Genomic DNA, 15,126 nt, shown 5'->3' with positions numbered 1-15,126 from the left:
CTGTTCTATCCTTATATATGTGCAGAAACATGCTATAAACTGCACATAGCAACCAGAATATAGATCTCAAGATATTGCACTTCTGGTTACCAAACACTAAGTCCTAACCTTACTCCATCCCCTCACATCCTGTAACCCTGAATAACTCTGCTGTTCTATCCTTATATATGTGCAGAAACATGCTATAAACTGCAAATAACAACCAGAATATAGGTCTCAAGATATTGCACTTCTGGATACCAAACACTAAGTCCTAACCTTACTCCATCCCCTCACATCCTGTAACCCTGAATAACTCTGCTGTTCTATCCTTATATATGTGCAGAAACATGCTATATACTGCACATAGCAACCAGAATATAGGTCTCAAGATACTGCACTTCTGGATACCAAACACTAAGTCCTAACCTTACTCCATCCCCTCACATCCTGTAACCCTGAATAACTCTGCTGTTCTATCCTTATATATGTGCAGAAACATGCTATAAACTGCACATAGCAACCAGAATATAGGTCTCAAGATATTGCACTTCTGGATACCAAGCACTAAGTCCTAACCTTACTCCGTCCCCTCACATCCTGAATGACTCTGTTATTCTATCCTTTGAGTATATGTAAGTTGCTGGGAATGTGTGTGGAGACTATGTGTAAATTATGCACTATATAAATAGAATATTGAATATGTCTTTGTGGCTTTTCTGTGCGATTGCGTATGCTGCCGTATATACTCATACCACGTGTCAATACGTGAACCAGTGTACGTAGCGTGCGTGGATGCGTACGCATGGTGACTACGCACACGCAGAGGCCACTCGGTTTGGTGTTTGCATGTGGTGTGTATGTAATATTTTTGACTTCGACAATACAACAACCCTAATTTACCTACAAGTAAAAAAAAAAAAACTGAACCTTTGAACAGACATCATTTATTTAAAAAAATAGGATATCTATATACACCCCACTATTCACATGAGCTGTCACACTAAGACATAGCCACAATCACAAGTACATACAGTCACTATTGGTGGTTCTGGGCTCCGGCCAGTTCAAGGGAAATTGCACAGTCACAATGGCAGCGTGTGTACCCACCTTTACACACCAGACGGGGTATTTATACACAGCAACACTGATATTATGTGGACACAAAAGTAACAATACAAGTGACACAGTAACAGGAAATTGTTTCTGTCACCATAGCGACAATTATCTGGAAATAAGATAATACACAGACACATAAAAAGACTCAACGGAAATCTTTTGTTTTTAAACAACTTTATTTCATATCTTTAATACACAGATTTTTCTCTGTATTTTAAACTTCAAAAATACTTTACTCTGCACAACAGCCTATGTGGGTCATTCAGACCCAGACGCAATAGCGTCTCGCAACAGTTTGCTGGTGGTGGCAATATATACATGCGCACATTGCGGTCAAAACCCTGAGGGGTAAACACGGGCGGGCCAGGACCATTTTCCAGGGGCTGCATGATGTCACATCTGCGATCATTTCTGATTAACCCCCTATAAGCTTCCAGAGTGCACCTCATATCTCATCTTTTCCAAGTTACTACAAATGATATGAGATCGGTAGCAGCACTACTTTCAGGATTATTACACAGAACACACATAAAGGCTGACACAGCAAATAACAGTAACACATACAAGGGATTCATTAGAAATAAGGAAGAATAATCATCATTAAGTCTAATTATCAACTGATTCTGTGCGGGACCCATACACCTCTTTACTGCCTCCAGCAGCCCCTGGTACTGCACTGCGGCCATCCGCCCTGTCTCCCCCCACTACTGCCTCCCACCATCTCACCCACTACTGCCATCCACCCTGTCTCCCCCCACTACTGCCTCCCACCATCTCACCCACTACTGCCATCCACCCTGTCTCCCTGCACTACTGCCATCCGCCCTGTATCCCCCCCTACTACTGCCGCCTGCCCTGTCTTCCCCCACTACTGCCACTCGCCGTCTCCTCCCACTATTGCCGTCTCCCCCACTACTGCCACTGCCCCATCTTCCCACACTACTGCCACCGCCCTGTATCCCCCCACTACTGTCACTTTCCCTGTCTACCCCTCTACTGCCACCCACTGTTTCCCTGACACCGTAGTGCTTTTTTGGGACATGATTACCCACATAGACACTGCCTCCAGCAGCCCCTGGTACCGCACTGCAGCCATCCGCCCTGTTTCCCCTGACACCTCAGTGCTGCTTGGAGACAATATTACCTATGTACACACTGCACTACACAAAATGGAAAGCTGCTCAATCAGATTGTAATGTCACTCAGGTGCTAAAAGGGAGGGGTAATTCTGTGTAGGAAAAAATTGTGTTCCCTAATTCACACCGAGTGAAAAATATTACTACATAATAGTCAGATAATACGGAGATCTTAGTTGCGTATATCTGCAGATATAGGGTTAAGCAACCCTACGCAACTAAGATCTCCGTATTATCTGACTATTATGTAGTATTATTTTTCACTCGGTGTGCATTAGGGAAGTTTTTTCCTACACAGAATTACCCCTCCCTTTTAGCACCTGAGTGACATTACAATCTGATTGAGCAGCTTTCCATTTTGTGTATTGTATTTAGAGAGGCATAGATGGGTCAGCATTAGGAGGGATTGCTGACACCAGACTGCCATAGGAGAAGCTAGGGATATCTCCAGGTAAGCTGGCTCTCAGATGCTGTAGGAGCCATTACCATGTGGCCTTACACTGGGAATTTAACCCAGACATATTTGTAATTATTTATGGGGTGGGGTGTGGTGGCCCCTGTGTCAGTATGGCTGGGCTGCTTCAGGTCGGCACACCCTAACACTTTATTAACACTTATGATTTTCCCTATCACTTTGTATATATTATTTTAATCACACCACTTACATAGCACTTCTGTGCTTCTTATTAATTCTCACCTGTGTGCTGACCTGGGGTGGCCGACCTGTGCCGACATTGTGGGGTCCTGCACCCCTGACCCATACCTAGTATTAGGGACCCCCAGTGATGGAGAAGCCTTGTCGATCGGCCTGGGGGCTTAACCCTATATCTGCAGATATACGCAACTAAGATCTCCGTATTATCTGACTATTATGTAATAATATTTTTCACTCGGTGTGCATTATGGAACACAGTTTTTCCAACACAGAATTACCCCTCCCTTTTAGCACCTGAGTGACATTACAATCTGATTGAGCAGCTTTCCATTATGTACACACTGCTCTGGCAGCACCCGCTACTGTAAAGGTACCGCCTACCCTGTGTCACCCGACATCTTAGCACTGCTTGGGGAATTATGATACTGCTGGTTACAGTCCTTTATCTGCAGATGGAACCAAACAGAGCGCTGCTTCTGGTACCTTGGACCCGGATCATGTAGGGCTGGGAGAATCAGTAAGCAGATTATGTAGTCACCATCTTACAAGCAGCTGGTGAAGGGAGCAGAGAATGGGTGTTATGTGGCAGGAACGGGCTGGTTAGGTAACAGCCTGGCTGCTGCAGTCTGTACAAGCTACAACCGGTGCAATTCTTTTGCTGGGAGACCAAGGTAGAGGACATTGCAGTAGTCTATTTGTGATGATACAAATACATGTATGACTGTAGGTAGATCTTCTGAGGGAAATAAGTGCTGGTATCTGGCTGTCTTGCTATTGGCAACATCCCATCTTAAATAGAACTCCCATCTTAGTAAATTTACCCCCAAGATTCCGCACATGATCAGCATTTTGTTACTCTGAACCTCCAAGCTTAAGTCTGGTTGGTTTGCAAAGCTGAGCTGTAGCCCTGCCCTTTGTTGGTGAGCTTCTATCAGAAGGACCTGTTGCATGTATACTGCAAAAGCCTAAGAGATAGGACAGAATCTTGAGGAACATTACATGGCAATGATAAGTATACTCCAGAAGATTAAAATGGTTTCTCACCTGAGTGAAGTCTATTGTGTGCAACAAAAGCTTATTTCTCAGAGTATGGAAATGGCCTCTCACCTGTGTGACTTCGCTGATGTGTAACAAGATGTGATTTCTGTGTAAAACATTTCCCGCACTCAGAGCAAGAAAATGGATTCACACCTGTGTGACTTGTTATGTCTAACCAGATCTGATTTGTGTGCAAAACATTTCCCACACTCAAAACATGGAAATGGCTTCTCACCTTTGTGACTTCTGATGTATAACAAGAACTGATTTCCGTGCAAAACATTTGCCACACTCAAAACATGGAAATGGCTTCTCACCTTTGTGACTTCTCTGATGTATAAAGAGAACTGATTTCCGTGCAAAACATTTGCCACACTCAAAACATGGAAATGGCTTCTCACCTGTGTGACTTTGCTGATGTCTAACAAGATGTGATTTCTGTGTAAAAAATTTCCCGCACTCAGAGCAAGAAAATGGCTTCTCACCTGTGTGAATTCTCTGATGATTAACAAGATATGATTTCCGTGTAAAACATTTCCCACACTCACAGCAAGAAAATGGCTTCACACCTGTGTGACTTCGCTGATGTGTAAAAAGTTGTGATTTCTGTGTAAAACATTTCTCACACTCAGAGCAAGAAAATGGCTTCACACCTGTGTGACTTCTCTGATGTGTAACAAGATGTGATTTCTGTGCAAAACATTTCCCACACTCAGAGCAAGAAAATAGCTTCTCACCTGTGTGATTTCTCTGATGTGTAACAAGATCTGGTTTGTGTGCAAAACATTTCCCACACTCAGAACATGGAAATGGCTTCTCACCTGTGTGACTTCTCTGATGTTTAACAAGATCTGATTTCCGTGTAAAACATTTCCCACACTCAGAGCAAGAAAATGGCTTCACACCTGTGTGACTTCGCTGATGTGTAACAAGATCTGGTTTGTGTGCAAAACATTTCCCACACTCGGAGCATGAAAATGTCTTCTCATCTGTGTGACTTCTTTCATGTTTAGTAAGATTTGATTTGTGTGCAAAACATTTCCCACACTCAGAACATGGAAATGGCTTCTCACCAGTGTGACTTCGCTGATGTGTAATAAGATCTGATTTCCGTGTAAAACATTTCGTACACTCAGAGCAAGAAAATGGCTTCTCACCTGTGTGAATTTGCTGATGTGTAACAAGTTGTGATTTCTGTGTAAAACATTTCCCACACTCAGAGCAAGAAAATGGCTTCACACCTGTGTGTCTCTTCTGATGTCTAACAAGATACAGTTTGTGTGCAAAACATTTCCCACACTCAGAACATGGAAACGGCTTCTCACCTGTGTGACTTCGCTGATGTGTAATAATATATGATTTCCGTGTAAAATATTTAGAACACTCAGAGCAAGAAAATGGCTTCTCACCTGTGTGACTCCTCTGATGTACAACAAGATGTGATTTGTATGTAAAACATTTCCCACACTCAGAACATGGAAATGGCCTCTCACCTGCCTTACCTGTCTGTGGGTTAATAGGCTTTGTGTTCTGTGTAAAACATTTGGCATCTATAGAACAGGGAAACACTGTATCTACGGTCAGAGCTGTAACAGATGCACCAATATCAGAGTGATCAGGAGAACATTTTCCAGGATCACAGGGATCAGCTGATAGAGCTGGATGTATCATTGGGGTAATGGGGTTATCTCCTGGAGAATCCTGTCTACTGTCATTATCTTTTATGTCACAATCCGGGGATAACATTAGATGTCCTTCTGTGATATTCCTGCTTGTGTGTCCATCTGCTGGAAATAAAATACATTATGGAAATGTGACATTTTTTGTAACAATATTAATCTTGTAAACAATAGGATAAGACGACTCTCTGGGACACTTAATTGTAAATGTGTGGGTATAATAAAACATAACTTTTAATGAAGGCTTTATAATATTGTGTCTCAGACTATCATTGTGTCCACCCTCCTGAGAACACTCACAATAACAAATGTAATATTATAATAAGACTTAGATATATCTCTCTCATGTACTGGTAACTAACCATGAAGTATAAATGGAGATGTAGTCACTCGCCAAGTCCTATGTCAGCACCAATGTAAAACAATGGATGGGGAACATATCGTATGAATTGGAGATTCTAGATGAACAATAACATCAGTCATATGAGCTGATGGATCAGAGAAATGTCTCCTAACGTTACTCCTGGAAGCATTGGTAAGGTAGCATTCCTTTATGTGTGTGCTCATACGCTGGTAAGCCTGTACATGTGTTACTCACCCTTATATAAGGTATATTGCTACAGCAGAGTAGGTGTGTGGAACAAGGTATTTTACATGCAATACACCATATAATACACTGTAATCATCATCATCATCTGCTAGGTTATAATACACTGTTACACCCCATCATCAGTGTCTTAACTCTATACTCTCAATAGTAATAAGGATGATGTGTGTACAGTAAGTATGATACAGAGAATTACATATCAGGATCTATACAGCTGCCGCCATACTTCTGCTTCTCATACGTGTGCTACTGACAGCAGTGAACATCTGAGTGAGAGTGCAGGGAAGACAGCAGAGTCTGATGAGAAAGAGCTTGGATCTGCCTTTGCAGGGATGTACCACACCTGTCACCCCTGTTAGTATATAAAATAAAGAAGAGGAGCGTGGTCCATCCAGACGTGCTTTCTGGAGCTCTACTCACTAAGTGGCTTCTTATCTACCCTACCTGATAGCTCTCAGCCGCCGCTGCGACCAAGACCCAATCTATTAAGTCCACCACTCCTACTGCCCTAAAGCCGCTCCCTCCGGGCACCGTTCACTGCCGCAGCCTAGTGACGCCGCTGATGCCACAGGCTGTATTCTGGGGCTAAGTGTGCCCAAGTTTTCCTGCACGCTCCTGACACCTGACTTGAAGGCGCTTTTCGCTCAGTCGGGATCACTTGCTCTGCCACTCACACGGGTGTGCAGATTCCGCTACTGCTGGGAACAGAACGGGCTGCCCATAGTCAGTGGAGCCCGGCGGTGATATTGGGAAGTGAGATGACTGTCATTTTGGATCCTGGTGCCCGGCCATCGCATGCTTTGACTTCTGCCTTCAATAAGGTGTAAAATTGATATAAGCTGCTAAAAAAGTGTTGTGATGGCTGGACCGGGGTCACTACACTAAATTGAGGCATTTGCCTGGAGGTGAAACTACCTTCTATTTATATGGTACCACTATAATCTACTTCCTCTCAGTCTACATGCAGAGCCCAGTATCAAGTATCGTCTGAGTACAGCTCATTACACTCTGATTACAACCTCACAGTATATTATTTTGTGGATTTATTCACTGAATATATTTTTCCATTTGTGTCTCTCTGTGCTGAGTACTTCACGTCTGTGATCACGCTGACCTCTAGTGGAATTTCTCGGTCATTACTGTGTTATTTGAATTGCATTACATCATGTTTACTTGAAATTTTGGCTCGGCTACCCCTGTCATCCCGACTAAGAATGTCATTTTGAACTGTGTCATCTTGATGTAACCTCCTAACAGCGTACTCCTTTTATTTATAGATCGTTTGTATTTTCCTATCTCTGAGAGGTCCGTCTCTTTGTAGCCGGCTTAACATGCCTCCAAAAAAGGTTAAAAGGTACCAAATTGGCCCACCTGTCCATCCCTTTGGTACCTCAAATTCAGGTGGTCCTTCTAAGACCGCTACAACATCATCTGCTTCTTCTTGTCAGACGCACATGAGGCATACTGTGACAAATTACATGGCCCTATGTGGGCAATGCCATTATGTAGTGTTAGGACTGCTGACATCGGAGAAGCCGTGAAGTGGCGCAGCAGCTTAAACATGTGTAAACTTATTCTCTGAATTTCTATTACCAGATAGGTTCAGGTATGGTTACAGGTCATTTTTTAGTTTGCTGAAGGGAAATGTAGGGGTGGGATTTGCAACCCCCCCTCTCTGTCTGTTTGTCTGTGACCCCTGCCCCTTTCCAGTACCTGATACATAATTATCTCCAGGAATGATCGAGCATTTACCATTGTTTGTCTGCTTGTGTGCGAGAGGCATTGAATGGGAGCAGTATTTGGAAGGCATGCTGTTCCTTGTAGTACCCATGGGAGATCCTGGGGGTGGCTCCTGGGCAAGTTAGCTCTCTGTCTGGGTGTGTTTTAGTAATAGCCTTTATCATGAGGCCTACTGTGACAAATTACATGGCACTATGTGGGCACTGCCATTATGTAGTGTTAGGACTGCTGACATCGAAGAAGCCGTGAAGTGACGCAGCAGCTTAAACATGTGTAAACTTATTCTCTGAATTTCTATTACCAGATAGGTTCAGGTATGGTTACAGGTAATTTTTTTGTGTGCTGAAGGGAAATGTAGGGGTGGGATTTGCAACCCCCCCTCTCTGTCTGTCAGACGCACAGCCCAGCTGTAATGGCTGAAAACATCTTAAGACACACTAGATGGTCCTGTTACTCTATGCTCTATACATTCTGTGTTATCTACATTTAAGGACTGAAATAACCTCAGAACTTAACTCTAATATTCAAGCTTTGAGGTCCGGTATCAGTGAGATTGGCACTCGTACAGACTAAGATGAAAGAGATTGTTGCGTCTCACAAAGATCTGATTTCAGCACATGACACCCTTCAGGAAGACCTGGTCTCTATTCGTGATAAAGTCATTGATTTAGAAGACAGGTCTCGGAGAAATAATATCAGAATAATGGGCATGACGGATTCTGTTACAAATTCTGAGCTTTATGATTATGCCACGGTCCTCTATTCAGAAGCTTCCACTGAAGACTCCCAAAGCCCAAACAGACCCCTATCCAAGCACCGAGGGACACTCTGCTCAGGGTCCACTTTCTTCATATAAAAGAACACATTCTAGTCTGCTTTGTCTTCCTCATCCACAGCCGAGTGTCTGGATAATCTGCAGATATTTCCAGATATTTCTTCTGTGACGCTGGCCAAAAGATGTCTATTCCACCCAAGGAAATGTGCAATACATATGGGGCTTTCCTACTAAGATTATTGTGATGCGAAATGGCACCTTCACAGTGATACCTTCACCCGAGGATGACCCTGCTATTCTGAAAATGTGGGATTTTTCTGTTGACAGTCCTTCATGACACTTTACCTAAACCAATCCCGGATGAGTTGTCTTCCGTCTTGAAGCAATATGCTAAGTTGTAAGACTGCAAGAGACACTCAGAGTTTGTTTCCTACTGTAACATGTGCCAACTGGGACTAAGTTACTGGGCATGGATCTATTTTTGGGTCAGATTTATTTATTCTTATTATGGGTTTAAAACGTGTCTGTTTCTCTTTATTTCCTGTGCTATTTAATTGCTATATAGTATATGGTCTGATATACTTTCTAGTCTTACGTTTCATAATACCTTTCTAGAATGTTTGGGTGTTCAGGCAAAGCATGACTGATTCGTCTAACATCCTGTTGCCCTTATAACGGTTTTGGTAGCACCTAAATTGGATATCAGGCCATGTTCCTGGCCTTTACCTCCTTTGGATATATTGGTTACATTGAGATATGATATTTCTTTGTACAATTGTTACTATGACCACCAGATTTTGCCCTCTTGTATGGCTACTTGAGGTAGTCGGTGGATTTCCCTTTTAGGCCCGACCGCCACCTTTTTCTACCTTTCTGTCACGGTACCCTAGTTACGGAATCGCTAGCTCCTTTATGGACGCTATTTCTGTTTGTCTCCCATTTTTGTTCCCTATTTTATTTTTTCTGTTATGATAGTTTGAAGTATGCACACGCCCTACAGACTCTATTGGACTTTACACAGATGATCCTAGATGTTTCATACCATGATCTGATCTCTATCATGGTGACGTTTTTAATTCTTAATGTAAAAGGTCTTAATTCTCCTCATAAGAGACGTCTTTCACTAAAATATTTCGCTGACCAGAAGGCGGCGGTGGTAGCCACTCAGGAATCACATGTTCCATTGCACTCTCCCCCTCAGTTTACCAATAACTACCCAGCATGCTATATCTCCTGTGGTGTAGCCATCCTTTCTAATAGATCCTGCCCCTTTCACCTGGAAAGCAAGTGGGTGGATTGCAATGGTAGATATTGGATTCTAGTTGGGAAAATTCATTATAAATATGTCACCCTCATTTCTCTCTATGCCCCTCATGCCAGGCAGCCCCGATTTCTTATATATTGTTTTTCAAAAGCTACAAGAAATTGCACTTCTCCTTATGGGAGATGTTACTCTTCTCCAGACCCTCATCTTGATAGATCCTCCACTACTGATGAACAGACCAATAATGCCGCCCGTTCCTCATCTTCCTCATGCTCCCTTTATTAGCTGAATTTGACCTCTATAATACTCGGAGAATTAGACATCCAGGTGTGCGTGATTACATTTATTACTCTGCTGTACACAAGTCATATTAGAGAATAGACCTTCTTCTATGTCATTACAATTGATCCCTTACATAAATATATTTCAATATGGGGTGATAGTGTGACGACACAGCCGGCGCATCGTGTCGCACAGTGGTGAAATACATGCGGTTACTTTCCTAGCCCTGGTCCTAACCATGGACTCCACTAATTGCCATTATGTTATTGGTTATATGCTAGGCAATATTGTATTGTGTTATTATATTGTACAGTTGCTGCCAACTCAGTAATAGGAGCCGTTCACTAGCCAATTCCCTGAGGCCGGCTGTTACAGGAGCATGTGGATACATGACAGGGGCTGCGCCAGATATTTCCTAAGCATTGTGTCACGTGGCATGAGGAACCCTGAGCCTGTGCCCCAGCAAGCAGCCGCACCATGCCAGAAATATATGTAGTTATGGTAGACCTACTGTCGATAACGCTATTTCTCCTAATTCCACAGTATCCACATGATATACATTGGGATATGAGGTCAGCGGATTGGAACCAATGATCAAAAGCTTTTGGCCTCCCAGAATGCAACGGGCCAGTCCTCTATATCCCCGCCTCCTGGCTCAGGAAATTCAGTTGTTTTCCAAAGCTCAAGGCAGGAGCATCATAGAGAGCCCTAATCAGGCGAGAAGAAGACACATGCACACACTTCCGTACAAAAAGGAAGAGGTTAGTAAGTGTAAGGATCCTCAAATCAGGTGTGTCAGGGTGGGATCCCTGTGGATACAGTGGACCAAGGAGAAATAGAGTTATCGACAGTAAGTCTACCATAACTACATAATTCTCCTGTAGGGTCCACAGTAATATCCACAGAATATACATTGGGATGTCCCAAATCAATTTCGTGGAGGGGGCGCTCCAGATTGGAAAGGAGAATCCTTTGCCCAAATGCAGCATCCTGAGAGGCAAAGGTATCAAAGGCATAATATCTAATGAATGTGTTAATGGAAGACCATGTGGCTGCCTTACATATCTGTTCTGCTGAAGCACCACGTTGTGCTGCCCATGACAGACCTACCTTACGAGTAGAGTGAGCAGAGACACTAGCTGGATTAGGGATATCAGCTTGAGAATATGCTTCTGAATCATCATCCGAAGCCACCTCGCCAGTGTTTGCTTGTCAGCAGCCAATCCTCTCGTGAAATCCGTAGAAAATGAAGAGTGTCTGTCTTTCTGATGGCACTGGTACGATCCACGTAGATCCTTAAAGCCCGGACTACGTCCAAAGATGCATCTCCCGCAGAAAGATCTGGCCCTTGGAAGGCTGGGACCACAATTTCTTCGTTAAGGTGGAATTTAGACACCAACTTAGGAAGATAACCAGATTTGGTTCTGAGAACCGCTCTGTCTGGGTGAAATATCAGAAAAAGAGGGCGACACAACAATGTCGCGAAATCTAAAACTCTTCTAGCTGAGGCAATAGCAGAGTAGAAAGAGAATCTTAGCTGTCAACCATTTAAGATCCACTTACGTCAGTGGTTCAAATGGAGCAATTTGAAGCACCTTTAGGACTATACCTAGATCCCAAGGCGCTGTAGGAGGAACAAATGGAGGTTGGATGTGAAGCATTCCTTGGAAAAAAGTGCAAACATCCTGCAGGTTACCATTTTTCTTTTGAAACCACACAGTCAATGCTGACTCCTGAACTCTCAAGGAAGCCACCTGTAGACCTTTATCTATTGCTGCCTGAAGGAATGCTAGGACTCTGGGAACTCTGAAAGACCTAGGGTCAAATTTCCTGGCACTGCACCATTGAATATAAGCATGCCATATTCGTTTGCATGAATGGCATGTCGACTGAGAAATTCCGCTTCCTAGTGCCACCGTAACGTGTGGCTCACCTCCTTCATTGCCTTTTGGCTGCGAGTTACTGATGATTGAGGTACGCTACTGCCATTGCATTATCCGAGCGAATTTGAACTGGTTTCCCCCGCAGAAAGTCCTTTGCCTGAATGAGTGCCATATATATGGCCCGAAGTTCCAATATATTTATTAGCAGGCAACTTTCTTCCTTGGTCCACTGCCCCTGGAAGCAACATTTTTCTGACACTGCTCCCCAGCCCTGAAGACTGGCATCCGTTGTCAGAACCTCCCAATCTGAGATCCTAAAGGGTCTTCCTTTGTCCAGATGGGATGTCTGTAGCCACCAGGCTAATGACCTCCGTACTTACAGAGGAAGGACCATAGTCTGAGTTTTTATTGTCTGATATAACCCATTCCACTTGGAATTTAGCATACTCCACCATGTCGAATGTCGACACCATTGATCCCATCACACGCATAGCTGCGTGAATGGATACCCTTTGACTCTGTAGCAGCTCCTGAATCCTTGACTGTATTGTGGTCATTTTGTTCAGAGGTAAAAACACTCTCTGAAGACCAGAATTCAATACAGCCCCCAAGTGAGTCATACGTTGGAACCAGGGACAACTTTGCCCAATTTATGAGTCAACTGTGACACTGAAGCAATTCCTGAGACTGCACCAGGATTAATAGGTCGTAGAGGTATGGAAAACTCCTTATCCCTTGTCGACGGAGATAAGCCGCCATTACCATCATAATTTTGGTTAACACTCTGGGAGCTGTAGCCAGTCCAAATGGTAGGGCCTGAAACTGAAAGTGTTGCTGGAGGATAGCAAACAGTGCTATAGGAACATGCAGGTAATCATCCTGGATATCAAGGGATACCATAAAATCCTCCAGCTCCATGGCCAAAATAATGGAAGGTAAAGTCTCCATATGAAACAGAGGCACCCAAATGTACTTGTTCAGCACCTTGAGATTGAGTATGGGCCATTCCGGCCCATTTGGCTTCTGAACTAGAAACATGTTGGAATAGAAACCTTGTCCTTGTTGCGCGCGCACAGGGAATTTGAATTATCCTCCCAGATTGAAGCAACTTCTGACCTGCCTGTTGTAAGGCCCTGGCCTTCGTTTCTACGGAAGATGGGCTGGTACAAAAGAACCTTTGTGGAGGGTGTTTCTTGTAGGCAAACGCATAACCATGAGAAACCGCTTCTTGCTCCCAGGCATCTGTGGTGGACTGCTGCCAGATCTGTGCAAAATGATGAAGTCTGCCTCCCACCCCCCTGGAGTACCCCAGGTGGAGGACCACACCATCAAGCTGACGGTTTATCTTCTGGCTTGGAAGCAGGCCCTCTGCTAATTGCTTTTTAGTCTTACCAGACTTGTCAGATTGGGACTGTTTGCCATAACCCTTCCCTTTTGCTTTTCCCTGGGTCCGAAAGGGCCGAAAAGCTGGAAACCTAGGTTTGGATTTGTGGGTTGAAGGAAACTTCACATTCTTGGAGTCTGCCTCTGACTACAAAATACTGTTTAATTCTTTACCAAAAAGAATATCTCCAATAAAAGGTAAAGACTCTAGAACCTCCTTGGACTCGGAGTCAGCTCTCCATGTACGTAGCCAGACCGCTCTGTGAGCTGCTACTGCTGAGGCTGATGCTTGAGAGACAATAGTACTCATGTCCAAGGCTGCTTCTTCCATAAACATAGCCGCCTGTTTAATATGTGCACTATGGGAGTTTTGCTCTCTAGATGCCAATGAGACATCATCCTCCAATGCATCAGCCGAGGCCGCCACTGCTTTTGCCATCCAGGCTGAAGCTATGGCTGGTCTTACAATTACCCCAGACAATGAGAAGATTGTTTTTAAAAAAACATCTATTTTTCTATCCGTAACAATCATATAATGATGTTGAAGGCAGAGGTAATCTAGATTTTCGAACCAATCGAATGACATGTGTATCTACTTTGGGAGCCACTCCCTTTTTAAACAGTCCCCAGCTGGAAGAGGATAATGGGAATTCCATTTCCATGAAATTCTAAACTTCTTACTGGGTGTGACCAAAGCCTCATGCATAATCTCCGTCAACTGTTCTAACCCCGGAAATTCAGTTCTGACTGTTTTGGGATGTTTAAACACAGGAGCATTGGATTTTAACAAAGGGCTCTGCTGCCTCCTATAAGGATAGAAAGGCTTTCACAGCACTAATTAGCTCAGGTATATCCACTGAGCTGGGACCTTCATCTTCGTCTCTGTATGCAGACCCAGAATGTGAGGAATCCTCATCCTCCGAAGTGTCCCCATCTGAAACATGTGTAGACTGTGAAGATGTAGTTTCATGTTACCTTCCACAGGCCTTTCAGTCCGTTTTAGTTGAAAGGCTGCAGATTCCTGGACTGGATGTGATAAAAACCCAGGGGGAATGTTGCATGTAAGGGTTAACAGGGTAACCTATCATTGGTATAGGAGCTGGCATTATGCGCTCAGCTACACCAAATAATGTCTGTGCAAACGTAGCCCATGGGGGTTCCATCTGAACGTGTGCCTGCCTAGGATTATTCAGGAGGCTTTGGTGAAAGCTAAAACAATTTGCACATAATCCATTCTGCACCAGATCCTGAGAGGTTAACCCAGCTTTGCAGGACAAACATGAAATCAGTGTTGGTGCTGCTGTGGAGAGTGTATCCTCCTCACCCTTGCTGCTCTTAGACATGATAAACAAATCACACATTTGTATGGTGTTAACTACACAATTTGTGACTGAAATCAATTAATAGCTTGCTAAAGTGACATGCAATCCTATTCCTCCCTGCCTTGCACCAGCACTGAGGATCTGTATACATGACAGAAATAGTAAAGTCAGCAATCACACTAGCAATCAGTCACAAGTTATACATTAGTATAATAAGCAACATGAGCACATCATCAACTACAGATACATTTCAAGTATGTAGGA

General features: G+C 43.6%; 1 protein-coding gene across 1 annotated transcript in view; it reads right to left on the bottom strand.

Moving 5' to 3' along the window:
* The window catches only part of LOC134984782 (zinc finger protein 585B-like), a 671,664-nt gene that overhangs the window by 45,956 nt on the left and 610,582 nt on the right, over window positions 1–15,126 (bottom strand). The window contains exons 2-3 of the mRNA XM_063950275.1: window positions 4,168–5,711; window positions 3,711–3,854 (exon numbers count right to left, since the gene is read on the bottom strand). Of these exons, the coding sequence (XP_063806345.1) occupies window positions 3,711–3,854; window positions 4,168–5,711 (1,688 nt within the window). The remainder of the gene's footprint in view (window positions 1–3,710; window positions 3,855–4,167; window positions 5,712–15,126) is intronic.

This window comes from Pseudophryne corroboree, assembly GCF_028390025.1.
Source record: "Pseudophryne corroboree isolate aPseCor3 chromosome 3 unlocalized genomic scaffold, aPseCor3.hap2 SUPER_3_unloc_8, whole genome shotgun sequence".
NCBI lineage: Eukaryota > Metazoa > Chordata > Amphibia > Anura > Myobatrachidae > Pseudophryne > Pseudophryne corroboree.
The sequence above is the reverse complement of the archived record's forward strand: the minus strand, read 5'-3'. Positions and strand labels throughout refer to the sequence as shown.